The sequence below is a fragment of the Heptranchias perlo genome, chromosome 26, assembly GCF_035084215.1.
Source record: "Heptranchias perlo isolate sHepPer1 chromosome 26, sHepPer1.hap1, whole genome shotgun sequence".
Classification (NCBI taxonomy): domain Eukaryota; kingdom Metazoa; phylum Chordata; class Chondrichthyes; order Hexanchiformes; family Hexanchidae; genus Heptranchias; species Heptranchias perlo.
Window position 1 is genome coordinate 40,677,338 of NC_090350.1, and position 15,745 is coordinate 40,693,082.

The following is a 15,745-nucleotide window of genomic DNA, read 5'->3' on the forward strand; positions in this document are numbered from 1 at the left end:
AGTTCCACATTCTCACCACTCTCTGGGTAAAGAAGTTTCTCCTGAATTCCTTATTGGATTTATTAGTGACTATCTTATATTTATGGTCCGTAATTTTGATCTCCCCCGCAAGAGGAAACATCTTCTCCATGTCTAACCTAACAAACCCTTCCATAATCTTAAAGACCTCTATTAGGTCACCCCTCAGCCTTCTCTTTTCCAGGGAAAAGAACCCCAGCCAGTTCAATCTTTCCTGATGGGTAATTCTATGTAATATTCTGCCACTACATTTCAGTAAATCAGCTACACGTTAGATCTGCAAAGCACAGCACCATCCCCTCTGACCTCTCGGATCAAACGCCGGTGTCCGGTGTAGAATTAAGTGAGGGGGTGGGGGATGGGGATCAGGCTCAGCGGTGATGTCCTCTCCAAGGACAAATAACCCACTGTCTAGGCCCGAGCATGAGGAGTGGGCACTGGGCTAAAGCACCGGAGCGAAACCAGTGTCTACCGACTGGTTGCATCACAGCAAGAGCCCGTCTTTGGAGGGGGGGGGGGGGGAACAGAAAATTCTGCACGTGTAGAAGTCACTGCATAGTGACGAAGAACAGAAGTACTGGCTGATTTTACTTTTTAAATACACAAGAGGGTTGTTAGGACATGGGAGTGTCTTACTAGACATTGCAATGGAAGCAGAATCTGTAATGGCTTTTTTAAAAAAAAGAGAAATGGATAAATATTTTAAAAAAGAAATATTTAAATATGCACAGAGGTCAATCGCTCGCTCAGTGGGCTGGCACAGGGGTGCGATGGGCCAAATGGCCTGCTATAATGTTCCGATTCTAACTTATTGCCACACCACAGATTGAAACTGAGTTTGAGTTGCACACTGGGCCATTCATTTGTCAACCAGGAGGGTTAAAATACTTTTCCTTGTGGAATCATCGAGACGGTTTAAAGAGAAAATGTAGAGAAAAAGTGGAATTTAATCTGAGACACACACACACACACACACACACACACACACAAACCTCCATTAGAGTTAAACTCTTAAACCCTGATACAAAATGCTACGATACACCGGCTGGTGATATTTATGCTATTTATCATTTCACAACCAAAAAAAATAAAGTTATTAAAATATTAACATACATTTACAAGTTGAGGATTGCCCCAATCAGTTAGGAGATTGATGGGCAATCATCAACACAAAGGACAATAAAAAGAGTCAAGAGGCAAAATTGATAATTAAGTTTGGATTATATCCAAGTCTGAATAATGGATGAGGGGAGTGAGAAACAAACTAATAACACACCCACTTTCCTAATTCAAACTTTAGCCTGAATCATTCCCTTAGAATTATGTAAACTTGTATTAATACAATTGGTCCCATCAGAGGAAACTCTTTACACAGAAACACACACATTTATCCACTAACCTGAAAAATATTGAGGATACTGTTTTTGGTCAGTGCTATTAAAACCAACAAGTTTGTCTAATGCTTATTAACAAGAGGGCCCAGCCTGCGGGGGTGGGCTAGACAGTGTACACCAGACAGACAGTGTACACCAGAGCGAGAGTCCAAGAAGGGGAGACTGGAGGAGAGGATCAGCCACAAGTTTTGAGACCCCCTCCCCCCCCCCAGATAAGGAGAGTAGGAGATGGTGGGATGAGTCTTAATTTCATCACGCAAGGACATAGGGAGAAGGAAAAGAGTGCAGGGCAGAACAATTGGAGCAGAGGAGTGAATGCACTATCGCCTGGGAGTCACACTGTACAAGATCTAAAGGAAAATACCTGAAAACCCCTTTCAACACAAGAGCAGAGCGTGGGAACGTTGCAATGTGCCCAGCTATAACAGGATGCAAACACCAACCTGCCCCTAAATGCAAAGAAAACTATTGTAAACGTGAGTCTTGTTGCACTTCGAGAGCAGAAACTTCCCTTCAACTTAAACTCACCACAAAACTCTACAGTGCATTAGGTTTGGAAGATGGAGGGCAAGTTGAAAGTTGGTCCCCACCTGCTTCAAGGCCCACAAACATCTTGAGAGACCCGAGCCATGAAAGTTAAAGATGGCAACGGCCTGTAGGGGTGAAATCCTTTTCAATCCCGACAACTAAAATACCAAAATCACTCGGCCCAAGGAGCCAGTGGAGGAAAGGAAAACTCAACATAACAGTCGAAAGGAAACTCTGAACATGCCGGAGAGCTGGGAGACGTCAAGGGGACAAGCACTGGGAAACTTGGTAGCGGTGGTCACAAGGAAACCGCCTTCCCTCTCACACCTCCCATATATTTGGGGCAAACTTTCCGCACAAATGTTAGGGATCCAATTATCAACAACATGTAGGGTTGCCAACCCTCCAGAATTGCCCTGGAGTCTCCAGGAATTAAAAGATTGATCTCCTGGGCACAGCTGCAAACAAAAACCCAGGAGGAAAATCATAGGGGCGTTTAAAAAAATGTTTTAAAAATTGTTTTTCTTTGAACACTTGTTTATTAGTTATAAAAATATCAGACATGGGAGAAAAGGCTGTTTGACTGAATGATTCTTGACTGTCTATCGGGTAATGAAGAGTCTATTCACTTTCCAATTGGCCGTGGGAAGGTGGGGCATCGCGAGGATGGACATTTTGGGCGACCAATGGCGGGAGTATGGGGGCGGGGCGGTTGGAGGTCATGTGATGAAATCTCCAGGAATACATCCAACCAGAGTTGGGAACCCTAGCAACACCTGAGAGGGAGTTGATGCAGTCAATAAAATTGGATAAAGGAGATTGCAGACACAAGTCTGCTCACGTACAGGGGGAACAAAGTGCTCCCATGGTAACAAGGCACACATCTGCCCAGGTCCAAATCTCATCCCCTGCCCCAGGAGAGGATTAGATTTGGACCTGGGCAGATGTACCAGAGCAAGTGCCATGGAAATATCAGAGCTCTCTCTGGTGGCGAGGAGCAGATGCTGCACAAGTACAATTTACCATTGGCCCTGCAGCACTGTAACCAAGCAACAGCTTTGTAAAAGTGTGTTCTGATTGGCCAAATTTGGATTTGCAAATCCAATGAATTAACTTTTGGGGGTGGGGGGAGAGGGGATCTCAGACCATTCATCCCATTTTAGTGTTTGCAGGACATCCTGATTTTCCCCACCAGTTCAACATGGATATTCCTTCATTTACCCAGATCCCAAGGATAAAGCCTGGTCCAGTGGGACCCAATTTGCTCAATCCCTCCCCTCTTGAATGTGCTCTTTTGATGGGGTTCAGGTATATGAAAGCTGGCCGCCCTCCAGTGTCCCCTCAAGGCCATTTTTCATGCACAAACAGCAGCAGTGCACCAAGAGGCTATTCTACCACAAAAGGCATCACCACAAAGTTCGCCCAATGTCCAGCCATGTACCTTTTGAAGGGGTGGGGTTGGGGGCGGGGGCGTCTTTAGACACTGATCAGGGGCATAAACCCAACCTGATTTTCCCCTCCCAATCCCTAACTCAGACTGCGAAGCCAAGTTCAGAGGCCCCTACTGCAAGTCCAGCTAAGAGGAAGTCGACGCCACAGTCGGAGGGATGGAACCTGGGGAGATGTAGGGAGGACGTGTCTGTGTTTGGTGGGGGGGTGGGGAGGTCAGAGAAGCTCCAAGAGTTTGGAACTAATCTAATAGAGTCCTCGGCCCATCCAACACGGGAACCAGGCAGACCCACAGACTCCAGGGTAGCGTCAATGGTTAAACAACCTTCATTGTCCAACACGAGCGTTCCTCCCTCCCCTCGATAGATAACGGTAATCGGCATTTACAATGAAAGTTCCATCAGGGCCAGAGCGGGGACCGGCTGCTGAGGTGGTGGGGGAGGAGCCCAATTTGCCCTGACACGGGAGTGGTCAGTTTGAGAATAGCCCAATGAAAGATTCGAAAAAGAGAAGGTGCCGTAAAAGGTCTCACGGTGGGAGGGGGAGACCAGTCACTGGGAGACTCAATCACAGCAGTGGGTTTCACGTTCTGCCTCAGGTATCCCACCGACAACAAAAAGACTTGGGTCTGTACGGTAACTGGGCAATGCCTTTCCAATGGAACCATCAGGGAGCCCCGAATGACACTCATCAAGGCAGACAACTTGAATGGGCTCCATTCAGAACCAATAGGGCAACTTTGGGTCAGATAAATCCCTCATCCCCTCGGACCATGTCCCAATAGATAAAAGCAGAACCACATGGAGGAGCTTTTGTTAAACCACGAGCTTAGACCAAGGGTGACATCAGATCAATGAGATCACATTGACCTGGCAAAGAATTGGCCAGTGAGTTCAGAGCCACCGAGATCTCAGTGTTAGGACAAAACTAGGCAACAATTTCAAGTGCAAAGCTCTCGGAGATAGCAACACCATAATTATCCAACACAGCGAGAATGTCCTCCCTTCTCCTCGACAGGTAATGGAAGCTGGCATTTATAACACAAGTTCCATCGGTGACCAGAGCAGGGAGGGGGAGGGAGGCCAGGGGAGTGGGGAGGTGAGGTGCTCGCTCATCCTTACACCAACTCTCCAATTTTTTTGGCCATCAGTTTGAGAATAACCCGCTGAAAGATTGGGAAAAGAAAAGGTGCCATTAAAAGGGAAGCTACGTTTGAGGGGAACCTCCGCACACACACACACACCCCTTGCCCTAAAACAGCTCGTCAGTGCGTCCCGTCCCCCCTCCCTCCCCCTCCCGCAGATCCCTACTGTGCAATCCACTGGTCTCCTGTGAAAACTCTCAGTGGATAATCGGGACTGTACAACACGTTTAATTCAAACACCACTTGTCACAAACACACATGCACACAGAACTCACATCTCCTCAAACACAACTATACATATTTTATATAAAAGCCTACAACTAAAAACTCTCTTTTTTTTCTCTCCTCTGTACACATCAACATAGTTTTTAAAGTCTCAAAAAAATATTTACAGTTTAACCAACTCCTATTTTTGGCAATTCATCAGGTGCTGGTTGGTTCTAAAACAGGGAATGTCCAAACATTGCTTTGGTCAGGCATTGTTCTTTGACACACACGGACAGGGACGTGGGACTACGGATAGCTCGGTCAGAGAGCCAGTACAGGCATGACGATGGGCCGAAAGGGGGGAAAAGGGACTGCTCTTTCAGTGAGTCGGCACAGGCACAACAGAGCGGACGGCCTGCTGCCAAAACTCGACCGTAAACTTAAAACGAACGTTTCGTCCGTGAACGTATCTCAAGCCACCGAGACGAGCGGATCTTATTTGGGATTGGCCCACCAGCGAGGGAGCAGGGTTGGAGCACAGACTCTCCGCTCCCAGCCTGCGGAAATTCGAGAAAGTAACGGAAGTGCAAAACAGAAAGCGGGAGGGGAGGGGGTCTCCGCCAGGACCCTGCTTGCAGACGGACGGAGAGCAGAGACTCGGGAGGCAGAGTTTGGGCACCACAGCTTCAGTCATACAGTTCTTGCATTTTTGTGACGTAACGTTGCTTTGGAATAGTAAAAGATTCTTCTTTTTTTGTTTTTGTGGGGGGTGGTGGTGATAAATCAGGTCGAGCAAGTGGGCCCTTCAGAACAGATGACAGAAAACAAAGAGTTAACTCGGTTTCCAACATTTCAGATACACCCTGAGTGGGTTTTTTAACAAGACAATCGAGTGTCCACTTCCTGTCCCCACAGGAAGTGACCAGTGTCCACCCATCCTGAGAAACACAGATTTCGGTAGGTTACACTTGTTAAGCATAAACCGAGTTTTTAAACCTGCATCGTTCTAAAAAAAAATATTTTTTTTTTAAAAAAAGCACCATAGAAATCCATCTAAAATCCGATTCAGATCAGTAAACATTCTCTCAATAGGAACGATCACCCCAACACTGCACATGGAACTAAAGAGGGGAGTCTGGCCATCGGCAAACCCATTCCACCGCCACCCTCTCTGCTGGACACGGCTCCGAGGACACCCACTGGTACCTCACTCAAGCGGCCATTCTTCATTGGAGCTCGAGACTCAGCAGGCTATTTGACTGCAGGAGGCATCAGGAGTAGGAGCGCGCCCCTTTCCTGGGACGACGTAGCCAGTTTATAGTATCCGAGCGGCCGAGATTTAACAGATCAGGGACTGAACCGAGGACCTTACCCGGAGAATGTCGCTCAGCGTCACACTGACAGAACATTTAGCAAACCAAATCACTTTGTCTAGGGCCCTTTTCTTAAGTTCCTCCACAGTAGTTAAATTACAGTGAATTTGGATAACCTGATTGAGTAACTCGATACCCAATCGGACAACACAGGCCTGTCCCTCTCAGGTCACAGCGACGTCACAGCGATAATAGTCAGGATTATTCACCGAGGTTAATTCAGTCCCCCATCTCAGTGACCCCTCCCAGCCCATTCCTCACTCCACCCAATGACAATTTATGTTTGACGGTGGACGAGCCAATCGGAATCCTGGCCGGCGACACTCGGAAAATATCTCCTTTCGATTGGACGGGCATTAAGTAGAACCCGAGAATCCCAAACACACTAAACGGAATCGACTGATCCCTTTGTGACCTCAGGTCGGTAGCCAATCAGTCCGGGGCAAAAGATTTAAAGGGACACCGCCCCGGTAATCTGTGTCACTTGGTTTCTAAACGGAGCTGCACAGTGACATCATCGCATCACTCAACCGGGGGTGGGGGGGATGCACATATCGAAATCTAGTCGGAGCAAGAAACGCAGCAATAAAGAGAGAGTGTGAAACGGGGCAGAAGTTTTTAAACTGGGGGGAAGCAGAGAGCAGTTTTACTCCTCTTACTACCTCCCCCCCCTCCCCCGCCAACAGACCCAAGTGATCGCGGAATAAAACAGATGGCGAGACTCCCTCTTTGAAACTCAAGAGTACAACGGGTGCACGGCGTTTCAGCGCGGACCCCGAGTGACGAGGATCAATTCCTTCTCCCCTCCCAGCCGGTACCCGGTCCTTTAGATTCCAGCAGCTCTCGTCGGAACGCCAGGCAACTCCCGAGGCGCCACTCCCGGTGATGGTGGCAAGTCTGTTGCCCTTTTTAAGTGGTCACGTTCAAGGGTAAACTACCGGGTAACCGTATCCCTCTACGGCCGGTTAGATGCCGTCACCGATACCTTTAGGAAAATAAAACTGTTTGACGATGGAGGGTGTGTGTGTTGGGGGGGGCGGGGCGGGGATGGGAGCAGGGGGGGGGGGGGTCGTGGGTTAGTTGCGGAGCAGTTCGTCCAGGTCGTAGGAATCGAAGAGGTCGCTGACCCCTTCCCCGTCCTCCAGACTCCACAGGTAGTCCTCCCGGTCCAGGGGTGGCGAGAAGCTGACGAAAGGGGCATCACCGTAGGAGGTGGAGGGGAGCTGGTCCTCGGTCTGCTGGAGGAGGTGATGAGATAGATCGAGGACACCATCCTCGCAGTCCAGCAAGGAACTCGGCAACACTGGCTTCAGAGACTCTGTAACAACGAGGTTGGGGGGGTGAGCAAAGAAAAAGTGAACGTTAATTTTTGTATCCCAGTTGTTTGTTTGTTAATTCTCGGTATGTTTTGGCATAGAAACAGGAGGAGGCCATTCTGCCTGTTCCACCATTCAATTAGATCATGGCCGATCTGTATCTTAACTCCATTTACTCACCTCGGTTCCATAACCCTTAATCCCCTCACCCAACAAAAATCTATCAATCTCAGTTTTGACATTTTCAATTGACCCCCAGCCTCAGCAGCTTTTTTTGGGGGAGAGAGTTCCAGATTTCCACTCCCCTTTGTGTGAAGAAGTGCTTCCTGACATCACCCCTGGACGGCCTGGCTCTAATTTTAAGGTTATGCCCCCTTGTTCTGGACTCTTCCCCCCCCCCCCCCCCACCAGAGGAAGTAGTTTCTCTCTCTCTCTCCACCCTATCGAATTCTTTAATCATCTTAAACACCTCAATTTACATTACCCCTTAATCTTCGGTACTCGAGGGAATACAAGCCCAGTCTCTGCAACCTGTGCTCATAATTTAACCCTTTTATCCCCAGTATCATTCTGGTGGATCTGCACTGCACCCCCTCCAAGGCCAATATATCCTTCCTGAGGTGCGGTGCCCAGACCCGAACCCAGTCTCTCTAAATGGGGTCTAACCAGAGCTTCATATAAACTGTACCATTACTTTGTATTCCAGCCCTCGAGATAAAGGCCAACATTCCATTCGCCTTTTTAATTATTTTTTGTTCCTGTCCACTAGTTTTTGGTGATTTCTGTACTTGGACCCCAGAATCTCTCTGCTCCTCCACAGTTCCCGTGCTTCTCGCCATTTAGAAAATACTCTGATCTCCTGTTCTTTAGGTCCAGAGTGGATGACCCCACACCTTCCCCCCGCATTGAACTCACCCTCCTCTTTAATTTCAAGCTTGCAGATGGTTTTCAGACAGTCGATCTCAGCTTGGGCCTGAGGCTGTGTCCCGGGGTCGGCCCCCTGGACGGACGAGTAGAAGCCCCGGTCCTCCTTCTTGGGCGTGCTGTGTTTCGCTGGGCTGCTCTCCTCCGCCACCTCCTCCGGGCACAGGTACACCTCGATCGGCCCGTTGGTGCTCTTCAAGTAAATCTGCAGGTTCTCCTGTCGAGGCACAACCGGGGGGGGGCATCGGTCAGTCTGTGCGGCCCAGAGAGTGGACGGTTCAGCGAGAACCTCAGATTGCAGCCAGTTACTTGATCAGAAACACAAGGAGGATCGCGACACTCCCCCCGCAGTACCTGTTATACACGTAGGTGGCGCTACGGCGGGACAACAACAACAACAACTTGCATTTATATAGCGCCTTTAACGTAGTAAAAACGTCCCAAGGCGCTTCACGGGAGCGATTATCAAACAAAATTTGACACCGAGCCGCATAAGGAGATATTAGGACAGGTGATCAAAAGCTCGGTCAAATAGGTGGGTTTTAAGGAGCGTCTTAAAAAGGAGGAGAGAGAGGCGGAGAGGTTTAGGGAGGGAATTCCAGAGCTCAGGGCCCGGCCGCCAACGGTGGAGCGACGGAAATCGGGGATGCGCAAGAGGCCAGAATCGGAGGAGCGCAGAGATCTCGGGAGGGTTGTCGGGCTGGAGGAGGTCACAGAGATAGGGAGGGGCGAGGCCACAGAGGGTTTTGAAAACCAAGGATGAGAATTTTAAAATCTCACGGTTAAAGTTGGCTGTAACGTTACAAGTTTTATAAACGCTGTCCGTAGCATCGTGCTTCCATCCCTGGTCACCAGGTGGCTCTACAGCGCTTCCACTGGATTCCAGAAACTGGGCCAAGTCTCCATTCTTAGCAAATTAATGCACTTGGATTTATTCCGTGTGCGGGGCCATCGTTCGATTCCACCCTCCGCATCCCTTTTGACAAGCAGACCCTATTCTCTCGCCCAACGTCCGGTCTGGCCCCCGGTATTGGGCCCAATTCCTGACCCGCCACTCTCTTTTGGAGGGAGCCTTGCTGGTGATGCATCGAGCCCCGAGGACAACATCACTGGACCTCCCCCACTCCCCAGACCCTCTCCCTCAGCCTCCGCTTGGGTCCCAGCACCCTCGAGTCAGCGGCCCGATCGTTTAGCGACGCTACCTTGGCTGGTGACCCGGTCAGTATTTATCCCTCAACCAACATCATTAAAACAGGTGATAATCACGTGGCTGTTTGTGGGATCTTGCTGTGCACAAATTCTCTGCTGCGTTTCCTACATCACAACAGTGAGTACACTTCAAAGTACTTCATTGGCTGTAAAGCGCTTTGGGACATCCTGAGGTCCTGAAAGGCACTATATAAAGAAAGACAGACGTGCAATTATATCGCGCCTGTCAAATGCTCAAGACATCCCAAAGCTCTTTACAGCCAATGAAGTATTTTTGGAAGTGTAGTCACTGTTGTAATTTAGGAAACGCGGCAACCAATTTGCGCACAGCAAGATCCCACAAACAGCAATGTGATAATGGCCAGGTAATCTGTTTTTAGTGATGTTGGTTGAGGGATAAATGTTGGCCAGGACACCGAGGAGAACTCCCCCGCTCTTATTCCGATAGGGCAATGGGATCTTTCTCGTCCTCCTGAGGGGGCCTCAATTTAAAGTCTCATCTGAAAGTCAGCACCTCCGACAGTGCAGCGCTCCCTCAGTACTGGCACTGGGAGCGTCAGTATAGATTATGTGCTCAAGTCTCTGGAGTGGGACTGCGAACCCGCGCCCTCCTGACCCCGAGGTGAGAGTGCTACCCACTGAGCCACGGCTGACTGAAAGACGCGACCAGGACACCGTTCCTTACCTCACGGACGTCGGGCACCTCCAGCCTGGTCTCCGGCGGAGCTTTCACCGCGATCACCGTCTGGTCCTGGAAACTGCCGATCGAGCGGATGTCCTGGTACGTGACGTAAGCCAGCGTGAGTGGGAGGTTAAGGCAGAAAAATGCAAAAACGGATTCCAAGTCGCACTGAGCACGCAGTCGTTGACGTTCCCCATGGCAAAAGCACGGAGCAGACACCGTGGACGTCACCCGCCTTGCGCCAATCGTTCATGGACCAGCTCACTGGCAATGCCCCCCCAATCCCCGGTTACCGTGGAAACACTTGCATTTCTATCGCGCCTTTCACAACCTCAGGACGTCCCAAAGCGCTTTACAGCCAATTAAGAACTTTTTTGAAGTGCGGTCACTGTTGTAATGTAGGAAACATGGCAGCCAATTTGCGCACAGCAAGATCCCACAAACGCAATGCGATAAATGACCAGATAATCTGTCTAGGTGAGGTTGGTTGAAAGACACCAGAGAGAACTCTCCGCTCTTCTTCAAAATAGTGCCATGGGATCTTTTATGTCCACTTGAAAGGGCAGACGGGGCCTCGGTTTAACGTCTCATCCGACAGTGCAGCACTGGCACTGGGAGCGTCAGTATAGATTATGTGCCTAAGTCTCTGGAGTGGGATTTGAACCCACAACCTTCTGACTCACAGAGCAAGAGTGCTACCCACTGATCCACGGCCGACACCTGAGCAGAGATTAATAATTCAACGTTCGTTAAAGCTTCCCTCCCCTCAAGGCTTTGTCCCCTTCAGCCCCTATCCTCCTCCCGCCTCTCCATTCTCTTTCCAGAAAGGCGGTGAGGAGCCCAGGAGAGATACTGAAGGAGGACGGACGAAAGAGAGAGAGAGAGAGAGAGAGAGAGAGAGAGAGTGAAGCAGACGCGAGGCATGGTTGCTCTGGCAACCACAGAAATGATCTCATCTCTCCCAGAATTTAAAGCCTGGGATTGTCCTAGTCAGCAAAGCTTCCTCCAGAAGAGAGCTCGTCATCGCAAAACCATGGCCGATCGGGAGTTCAGTGCCAGCACCTTTCTGGGCTGTGCCTCCCCGTTCCCACCATCCCGATCGGCTTCCTGGGACAGTTAGGAGACAGGTTTGAGAGAGTCAATCTCCGCCCCGCCCCGGTGCCCCATCCGCTGGGAGGCAGCTGCCTCCAAACTGTATAAAAAGCCGGGTGACGGGCAACATCGAGCCGCCGCAGCGCAGACAGAGGGGACAGCGGGGAGGGGGATCCTGGCACAAGGGGGCCCGGCCAGGCAGGAGCGGAGAGTGATGATACTAGAGCGGAGAGGAAGGGGAAAAAAGACACACAGAGGGCGGGAGGCAAACCCCCCCCTCCCCCACAGAGGGTGGGACCTCAGTGCAACCCGCTAACGGGTAAAAGGATATCTCTGATTTTCCTCATCGTCCGTCAGCATTTTCAGCTGCGTGCTGCAGTTGTGGATCAAGTCATCGAGTGACCTCTCCTTCTGCCCGAGGTCAGTCAGCTCCTGCCTCAGGCACTGCTGCTTCGCCACGACGGACGTGTCTTCAAACAGACTGCGGCCCCTGCAAGAGAGAAGCAGTCAGTCGGTCGGTCGGTCAGTCAGCGACGGCCCCTCAGTTAGCGGCTCAGGATGCTTGGACCCCACTGAGCCCCGACACTCGACTTTTAGGGTTCCCTGATCCTAAACCCCCAAGTTTAGGAGGGGACAGCAGCCGCCATTTACTGCGCACAAAATACCCCGCCTCCACCCCAGGGTTGCCAACCCTCCAGGATTGCCCTGGAGTCTCCAGGAATTGAAGATTAATCCTCCAGGACACTGTTGGGAGCAACATCATTGGGGGTGTTAAATTATAAAGTGTAATTTTTCCATCTTATTTGTAACAATTTTGTTTATTCGATATAAATATATTGGAGATGGCAGAGGGGGGTTTGATTGATAGTTAAGAACCATCCAAATCAGCCTACTTGCTTTCCAATTGGCCGTGGGATGCGAGGGTGGACATGTTGGCCGGCCAATGGTGTGTGGGGGCGGAGCAGTTGGAGGTCATGTGATGACATCTCCAGGGATACGTCCAACCACAGAGTTTGCGACCCCAAGACCAAGGAGCTCGAGCTCACAACCCAATGGCTATTTTTTGAAAGCTCGGCCCCCGTCAGGATCCCTGGGAGACGACTTACATCCACTGGATGTTATTCTTGGATTTCTTCCTGATGAGCTGAATTCCTTCCAAAACGTTGGTGATGTCGTAAATCCGCCTTTTCTGGACTTCCAGGACCTCCGCCGCGCGATTCAGGTCCAGGACTCCGTCGGGGGACTCGCTGAGCAGGTGGACAAATTTCTTGGTCAGCAGCCCGAGCGAGGTGTCGTACCGAGTCTTCTCCCCAGGGGACTTGGGAGCTGCGGGGGGGGTGGGGGCAGGGGAAGAGAAAAGGTCAGATCTCAAAATCAAATCGAGCGGCCAAACCTCGGAGAAATCCCGACGCACTCAGGGCGGCAACTCACTGAATCGTACAGCACAGGGCGAGGCCATTCGGCCCATCGTGCCTGTGCCGGCTCTTTGAAAGAGCTATCCAATTAGTCCCGCTCCCCTACTCTTCCCCCACAGCCCTGCAAACGTTTCCTTTCCGTATATTTTAAAATTCTCATCCTTGTTTTCAAATCCCTCCATGGCCTCGCCCCCCCCCTCCCTATCTCTGTAACCTCCTCCAGCCCTCCGAGATCTCTGCGCTCCTCCAATTCTGGCCTCTTGCGCATCCCCCGATTTCCATCGCTCCACCATTGGCGGCCGTGCCTTCAGCTGCCTCGGCCCTAGGGTCTGGAATTCCCTCCCTAAACCTCTCCGCCTCTCTCTCCTCCTTAAAACCCATCTCTTTGACCGAGCTTTTTGGTCACCTGTCCTAATATCTCCTTATGTGGCTCGGTGTCAAATTTTGTTCGATAATCGCTCCCATGAAGAGCCTTGGGACGTTTTACTATATGTTAAAGGCGCTATATAAATGCAAGTTGTTGTTGTATTTATCCAATTCCCTTTTGAAAGTTATTATTGAATCTGCTTCCTTTCAGGCAGCGCATTCCAGATTAGAACAACTCGCTGCGTAAAAAAATTTCTACTCTTCTCCCCTCTGGTTCTTTTGCCAATTACCTTAAATCTGTGTCCTCTGGTTACCGACCCTCCTGCCACTGGAATCAGTTTCTCCTTATTTACTCTATCAAAGCCCTCTCCATCAAATCTCCCCGTAACCTTCTCTGCTCTAAGGGGGACAATCCCAGCTTCTCCACCTAACTGAAGTCCCTCATCCGCGATACCATTCTAGTCAATTGGCACTTTCCGAACTAACACTCGATACTCGCTGAATAGCTCCGATCTGGAGACCAGGAGGGCCCCAGGTTTGATCCCTGGTCCGTGCCGAGACAGTTCATCTGAGGTAGTTGTACCAGTGGCAGGTTACCATTGGCTTCAGCACCCCTCATTGGGGGAGCCGGGGGCGGGGGGGAAAAAAAAAAAAAAAGAGGGGGCATAATCTTAGAATAAGGGGCTGCTCTTTCAAAACTGAGATGAGGAGAAACTTCTTCACTCAGAGGGTGGGAGGTCTGTGGAATTTGCTGCCCCAGGAAGCTGTGGAAGCTACATCATCATTAAATAAATTTAAAACAGAAATAGACAGTTTCCTAGAAGTAAAGGGAATTAGGGGTTACGGGGAGCGGGCAGGAAATTGGACATGAATTTAGATTTGAGGTTAGGATCAGATCAGCCATGATCTTAATGAACGGCGGAGCAGGCTCGAGGGGCCGAATGGCCTACTCCTGCTCCTATTTCTTTTGTTCTTACTTTTCGGACTGGGAATCCTGGCCGGCATTTTCCCTTTTCCCTTCGGAGTTCGAAATTCCGGTAAATACTGGTGCTCGCTGCCTTCCAGGTCCAGTTTGCGTTTTGCCTGGAAAAAAAAAACCAAGAGGAAATGAATTGTGGTTTGACATTCGTTTGTAAAATATATTAATTTGTTCTGTTATAAATCTCCTCCCAGTCTTACCTCCCGCCCACCCCCTCCCCCTCCCGGCTCCAGGGTCAGTTTCCACCCCCCCCCTCCCCCACCCAGAGCACAGCGACCCCCGAGTGCCCATTCTTTAACGGGAATCTAGGCAGCAAGGGGCAGGGGTTTATTCAACTGTGGGAGGCATCGGCAGAACACAATCCGGTCCTTGCGCGACAGAGGTACGCAAATTAAAAGCAGGAATCTCCACCCAGGGGAGCGGAGGTTAATTGTCGAACCCCTAGTGCCCAATGGCGCTAACCAAGGTCGGGACCAGGGGCATCCTGGGGCCTTCCTGGTGTGTATGGCTGAGTGCCACACTCGCTAAACCATGAAGATAACTTCCAGTTTCTTTATTCAGAGAACAAGTTAAGGGCTGTGTGTGCGCGTCAGCCGTGGCTCAGTGGGTCGCACTCTCGCCTCTTCGTGGGTTCAAGTCCCACTCCAGAGACTTGAGCACAAAATCTAGGCCGTGCTCCCAGTGCAGTACCGAGGGAGTGCTGCACTGTTGGAGATGCCGATTTTCAGATGAGACGTTAACCCCATCTGCCCTCTCAGGTAGACATCAAACATCCCATGTTACTATTTCGAAGAAGAGCAGGGGAGTTCTCCCCAGAGTCCTGGGCCAATATTTATCCCTCAACCAATATCACTAAAAGGTAGACGATCTGGTCATTATCACATTGCAGTTTGTGGGATCTTGCTGTGCGCAAATTGGCTGCTGTGTTTCCTACATTACAACAGTGACTACACTTCAAAAAGTACTTCATTGACCGTAAAGCACTGTGGGACGTCCTGAGGTCATGAAAGGCGCTATATAAATGCAAATTCTCCATTTAAACACGTCCACCATTTTGAAAACCTCAACTATTCAAACAGGGCTGTATGAAGGGGACATGCTGCTGATTTATTTATACAAATATATCTGCACTCTTTAAAAAAAAAACAAAAGGTTCATATCGAATGGTGATATACAGGTTCAATTAAAAAAAAAACAAGCAACCACGATTAAAAAATGAGGTTAGAAGATGAGGGTGATGGAGTGAGGGAAAGAGGTTAAATATCAATCACAATAACCCAAGAAACAGGCCCTTCCGACTCTCAAAGTTTGGAAGAAGCAGGAGTTTCCTGCAATGGCACAGCAGGGAAGCAAACTGCCCAACGAGCAGGCGAGTCACACAGTTCAGGAAGATCCCACGCGCAGTCCCTGGCCCGTGCCAGGTGGACGACAGGCGGACTCGGTGACTGGGGTTGCCAACTCTGGTTGGACGTATTCCAGGAGGTCTCATCACATGACCAACCGCACCCCCCCCACAACACACCCCCGCCATTGGTCGCCCGACAACAAAGAGTCTACTCGCTTTCCGATTGGCTAGGGGAAGGCGGGGCATGGCCAATCGGAAAGTGAATAAGCTCTTTGTTACCTGATTGATGGTCAAAAATCATCCA

At 50.1% G+C, this 15,745-nt stretch overlaps 1 protein-coding gene across 1 annotated transcript in view; it reads right to left on the bottom strand.

Moving 5' to 3' along the window:
* Window positions 1–4,657: 4,657 nt before the first annotated feature.
* e2f2 (E2F transcription factor 2) overlaps window positions 4,658–15,745 on the bottom strand; it is a 40,648-nt gene continuing 29,560 nt past the window's right edge. Inside the window, exons 2-7 of the mRNA XM_068007047.1 lie at window positions 14,095–14,200; window positions 12,443–12,662; window positions 11,668–11,826; window positions 10,248–10,362; window positions 8,345–8,570; window positions 4,658–7,431 (exon numbers count right to left, since the gene is read on the bottom strand). Of these exons, the coding sequence (XP_067863148.1) occupies window positions 7,190–7,431; window positions 8,345–8,570; window positions 10,248–10,362; window positions 11,668–11,826; window positions 12,443–12,662; window positions 14,095–14,200 (1,068 nt within the window). The 3' untranslated portion in view covers window positions 4,658–7,189. The remainder of the gene's footprint in view (window positions 7,432–8,344; window positions 8,571–10,247; window positions 10,363–11,667; window positions 11,827–12,442; window positions 12,663–14,094; window positions 14,201–15,745) is intronic.